This window comes from Frankliniella occidentalis, unplaced genomic scaffold, assembly GCF_000697945.3.
Source record: "Frankliniella occidentalis isolate FOCC.00 unplaced genomic scaffold, Focc_3.1 Scaffold126, whole genome shotgun sequence".
Lineage (NCBI taxonomy): Eukaryota > Metazoa > Arthropoda > Insecta > Thysanoptera > Thripidae > Frankliniella > Frankliniella occidentalis.
Window position 1 is genome coordinate 51,296 of NW_026267253.1, and position 5,544 is coordinate 56,839.

Sequence of the window (5,544 nt, forward strand, 5' to 3'; positions counted from 1 at the left end):
CTTCCTTTCTCCGTGTGCGTGGCTAGCGGACGGACGTCAACGACTAGCCCGCCAGCCATGCTCCGCTGCGGCGGCTCCGAGCGCAGCAGCGGGCTCCAGACGTCCCTGTGCGACACGTTTGCATATCGCTGGAGGATATCTTCCCTTCAGCTTGACGTCGTCCCGGGCGAGGTGTCCGTCCGTCCGAGCCGTTCAAAGTCGCGGGTCTCCTTGTAACGCTATCCCCCCCTCGGGGGTCCAACGGCTCCGGGGGCGGGGGGGGGGGGGGGGAGGGAAATGAAGGAGCGTTGGAATATTTAGAGGCTATGGAAAGTGAAGGTGTGTGTTCCTGTTCCATTCGGACCGAGATGCGGATCGCTCATTCTCTGAACGACGGGATGGCTGGAGGTGGGGGAAGGAGGGACGCAGTGGGAAGGGGCGCCTCCCGCGGCCAGGGTTTACTCACTCTCTCGTCTCGCCTGTCGTCCCGGACAGGCGGGCCGCCCGAGACCCTCGCGGAGGCAGGGAAACAGGGGAGAGGTCATCATGCCCGGGCCCGCCGAGGCGCGCACACGCGCCCCGCGAGAGCAGAGGTGTGAGAATAACGACCGCCTTTATGACTTCATAACTCCGTCTCTTTTATAAAAACGCACACTTTCCTTTTTTTGTGGTGCTCACGATTGCCGTGGTTTTGTTCCAGATGACGCCGGGACTGGCCGCCTGCGCGACGACGCGGGGGAGGCGGCGGCCGTCGAGAAGGTGGTGACCGCTTCGCCCACCACCATGATGCGGTCCATGCCGGGGGCGGGTGCCGGGGCGCCGGGCCACCAGCCGGGCTCGGGTCCGGGCCCCGGCACGCAGTGCGACGCCATGCTGCTCGGCAGGGAGCCCGTCGAGGGGGCGGTGCACGCCACCTCCCTGGGCAGCCTCGTGCGGGGTCTTGCCGGGACCAAAGCCAGGCCAAACCGCCAGGGTGAGTCACTTTTTACTTTATGGAGGACATGCACATGCACTAATCTATTTTGTTTTAAACGATTAGTCTGTAAATTACATCATCAATCGGCCCTTTGTGAAGTATTTCTCTTTGCCTGCGGCTGGATCGACTCACACCATTTGTGCTTGCAGGGCGACGCTACCTGCTGCGCTGCTCCGACGTCGGCGTGGAGCTGGTGGCGCGGAGGCCCGCGCTGCAGCGGCCGCCCGGCGCCCTGGCCAGCGTGCGCGCCGACGACGAGGGCTTCGAGTCGGACGAGGACCGGCGGTCCACCCGCTCTGATGACTCGACGAGCGTGTCGTCGTCATGCTGCCTCGTGGACGACCACGTGTTCAAGGCGGGCCTGGCTGCGGGGGCGGTGGCCCGGGCCGTGGCCCTCCCCGGCGCGTCCTCCACCAGCTCGGACAGCGCCAACAGCAGCGGCGGCTCGGACACGGACGAGGTGGACGCCAAGGCGCCGCTGGAGACCATCGCCGTCGAGCCGCCCGCGCCCGTCAGCCCACCGTTTCGGGAGACGTTCTCCTTCCAGGACGTGGCCTTCTGCCACGTGGACGCCGCCTTCCCCCGGGTCGTGGTGCTGGTGGTGCGGAGGGGCGCGGCCCCGCGTCGCCTCAGGCCGCCGGGCGGCCCCTCCAGCGCGGGGGGCGGCGCGCCCGGCGCGGGCCTCGAGGCGCTCGTCCTGGAGTGCCGCGGCGAGGAGGGCGTGCGCGCGCTGTGCGCCGCGTACCAGGACATGAGCCGGCGCGCGCGCATGGACGCGTGGTCGCACCGGCGGAAGGAGGACCCCAAGGACGTGGTCGCGGCCACGACCGCCACCACCGTCGTCAGCGGCACCGTGCTGCCCAAGTTCATCTTCTCCAAGGTGGACGAGGCGGAGCAGGCGAGTCGCTTCAACCTGGTGCAGCGCACGGACGGCGACGGCGTGACGCACATCGAGGTGTCGCGCGGCGGCGGCGCGTCCCTGGTGAGCGTGGACGACGCCTCCGAGGTGTGCGGCCCGTCCAGCATCATCAGCATCAGCACGCCGGACGCGGGCAACGTGCTGACGGACCGCGACCGCACGCGCCTCAACAAGGAGATCGAGGGCGTGATCCGGCCCATGGCGGACTCGGAGCCGGCCGCGCGGCGGGAGCGCCAGCGGCAGCACGCGGACGAGCCCAGCCTGTGGACCACGGCGCTGACGCAGGACGACGACGCGGTGGCGGCCGGCGTCGGGCTGAGCGTCGGGCTGAGCGGGCCGTCGTCGCTGCCGCCGCCGCAGCGCCCCGAGCGCAAGCGCTTCGTCCGCAAGAACAAGGCGCCCGCGCCGCCCGCGCCCGCCGCGAACCACCCGCAGGGCGCGCAGCAGAACGGGGACGCCAACGCGATGACGCTCAAGAAGAAGGCGCCGTCGCCCTCCCCCCAGGAGGTGGTCGTGCTCAACAACACCCTCAACAGGGTGGGCCGGGTGGAGCAGCGCGGCGAGCAGCGCGTCGTGCGCGGCCAGTTCATCCGGGTGTCGGTGGAACAGCAGAAGCAGGCCTGGCCGCACGCCAGCCACTTCCCCGCCGGCTGGACGGGGCCGCCGCCCGCGCGCTCCGCCACCCCGCACCACGGCGCCCACCCCTGGGGAGCCTTCCCCGACGCGGACCACCGGCACCGCTACCAGCGCCGCAGCCGCAGCAGCGACTCGGGTCGCGGGCAGCAGCAGCAGCAGCAGCCCAGGCCACGCAGCCCGCCCGCCGCCAGGAGGCCGATGGCCTACCGGTACATCGACACCCCCGCCTCCGCCCACGCGGCCCCGGCCCAGCAGCCCGGACGGCAGCACCACGCCAGCGCCACCACCAACTCGCTGTCCAACCGCTTCTTCGGGCTGTCGCAGAAGTTGAGGGAGATTGGGGGCTCGGTGGTGGGCGGAGGCCTCGGCGGTTACCCTGGCTCTGGTCGTCGGAATAGCTGGGGGGACTCGCCCACCCGCTTCTACACTAGTTTAGACCCTCCGCTCAAAGCCTCGGGTGGCGGCAACAACCTCAAGTCCGTCATTAAGAAGAATCAGACCGCGGGCGGCGCCGAGCCCAAGAAGGTCACCTTTAGCGCGTATGCCACAGTGCAAGTTGTGGACTGAGCGAGCAGTCAAAAATCCTTTTCTTAGTGTTCTTGCTGTGTTTCTTTTGTTTGTTTTTTTTTTTTTTTGGTTCTTTTCAAATTTCATGCATGTCAATAATGGCTTTTTTTTAAGCGTGAAAAAAAGTATTTGTTTTAATTATAATGAGAATACTCTGAATAGAGAGTGGAAATCAAGGAAGTGCCAATGTGGTGTCGGGAGGTGCGACTCTCCCGGCCCCGAAATTAGTTTATTGAAACTGATTATTTAGTACCAATTGCTACCTACCCTACAGTGTACATGCTTTGATATTCGTATATATATTTTTGTGCTACTTAAGCACTTCAGTCGTGTACAGGTATGGTGTTAAGTATGCCTTTTTTAGTTTAAGTTGTTGATATTTTTGGTCTTCGTTGTTTCTGTCCTATTCTTTCAGTGTCTGTGGTTTACTAGCGGAAGTGTTTGACATTTTCTTGTGGCCTGTAAAATTTCCTGCTTTCTCTTATCTCTTTATGCGTTTTTTTTTTATTTAAGTCACTTCCTACATTAATATCATGTGATAAAACACAATCAATGCCCTATCCTATCAATGTTTCCTTAGTGTATAAATATTTTGTGAATAGAACTTTTGTGAAACTGATTACCTCTGAAAACTCACAGGCCTCATAAATACTGTATTTTTTATGGTCTTAGAAATGGGCCTTGTGTCTTCTATATGAGTGCAGCATTTTGCTCAAACCACCTCTGTTTGTTAGATGTACGTTTGCTCAAGAGATTCTCCTTCCTTTTTCTTCTTTAAGGAAAAACTACATTCCTTAGAAGTCAAATAGTTAAGTGCCCGAAGCTCTCTAGCATCCCCCTCCTCTATCCTCTTTTTCTCCTCTTGCATGCCGAAGTATGGAAAACATTAAACAAAAAACTGATTTCTGATCTGTGTACAGGGAGCATTTGAACCACAGCGTAATTTTCGTTCAGTGCTCTCCACAAATACTATTACCACATTTTTAGTGAGTCATACACACCAAAAAAGAACAAAATCGAACGAACAGTTCTAATAATATTACACCAGACGACCAAGTAATATTAATATAGATCTGTAAAATTTAGCTAAACAGAGAAGCATCTCAGAGTGATTGTCCATACAACCGATAAATCTGAGAGGCATCATGTGTGTTCTCATCCTCCTCCTCTGAATACCTCTCTCTTTATGGATTTTTACTCATAACATTTGTCAATAATTGTTCATTTGTGATAAAATATGTAAACCCTCCCATATAACAATAGACCCCTCAGTTTCGGCGTCGGTAATGACGTCATGTCCTTTTACATACTTACTCGGTCCATTGCCATGTTAAATGTAAAGTTTTTGTTGCTGTTGCTTGTGGAGCATGTACGAATGTTGAATAAACCAAGTCGCCAAAATGTATATTTTCTTGAATCCCTTTCAACAGTTATGAGTATGCCCCGACTCTCCGACAGCGTAATCGAATAAATCGATGTTTGAATAGAATAAGAGGGATAACGTAAATACGATAAATGACTCGTTCCGACTCTATTTTTCTTTTACGGCCAGTTGCTATTTTAATTTAATAACTGCATAGGGGGCCCCATTACAAACGTCCCTGTTTGTAGCTACACGATTTTAGGTACAGCCGACATAGGACGTCCCTGTTTGTAGCTACAGCCGACAGTGCCCGAGTCAGCCTAAACTGAAAACTGAACCGTCTATAGACGAATTCATTACTTCCGCCAATGCTAGAATATATATCAGAAGTAAACAGCGCTAAGAACTAAAGCGAAAACGAAATATACCAATGCCTCTCCGAAGCTCTCACCTAGTCCGAGCACTCGGGGGGCAGGGGGCCGCGGCGCGGGGCTTCGATTCAGGAAAGCATTGCCTTCCCTCCAGGCGTGTTCAGCGACAATCATCGACCCACGCCTAGATTGACACGGCGTCACTTCTTAGCTTTTGAAAAGATTTAGGACCCTGAGCCCGAAGTCCCCGTCACGACAGGCGCCTTAGAGAGAAGCCGTGGCCTACCTCGCAGGCGTCCAAGCGACAACGCGTGTCGCGGCGACAAGTGGTAGTAAAAGACACGTCCCTGTTCATGGATACAAAAATGTGGTCAAAAATGTGGCAACATACGATGTCCGACACCACGAGCCACACGCCCCTTTTGTAGTTAAACAGTTGTAGGTAGCTACAGTCAGTCGACATGACCGCATGCAGCATCATCCGAACTAAAATTGTCGGCCCTAAGATCTACTCCCGGGCGGGGGCAAATTTTTTCTTTGTCGCATTTTGTCTCCCGTTCGGCAGGACCGAGCTCAGATCTCGGCCCCGAAGGAGCAAGCTGGTAGCCGAGCGTGTTAAAGCGTAATCGTTGGTAGATCGTGGGGATGGTCGGTAGTTCGAATCCCGTCCGTTATCATTTTTCCTGCTCTGCTGGCCAAGTGTCTTCGGGTGTCAGTCACAGCTGAGATCTGG

General features: G+C 57.2%; 1 protein-coding gene across 1 annotated transcript; it reads left to right on the top strand.

The window, feature by feature from the left end:
- The first annotated feature begins 683 nt into the window (after nucleotides 1-683).
- Nucleotides 684-4,482, top strand: LOC113202008 (uncharacterized). The gene is made up of 2 exons (XM_052270522.1): nucleotides 684-952; nucleotides 1,105-4,482. Exons 1-2 carry the CDS (start codon nucleotides 763-765, stop codon nucleotides 3,075-3,077), a joined length of 2,163 nt encoding a protein of 720 aa, XP_052126482.1. The 5' UTR covers nucleotides 684-762; the 3' UTR covers nucleotides 3,078-4,482.
- The last annotated feature ends 1,062 nt before the right edge of the window (nucleotides 4,483-5,544 follow it).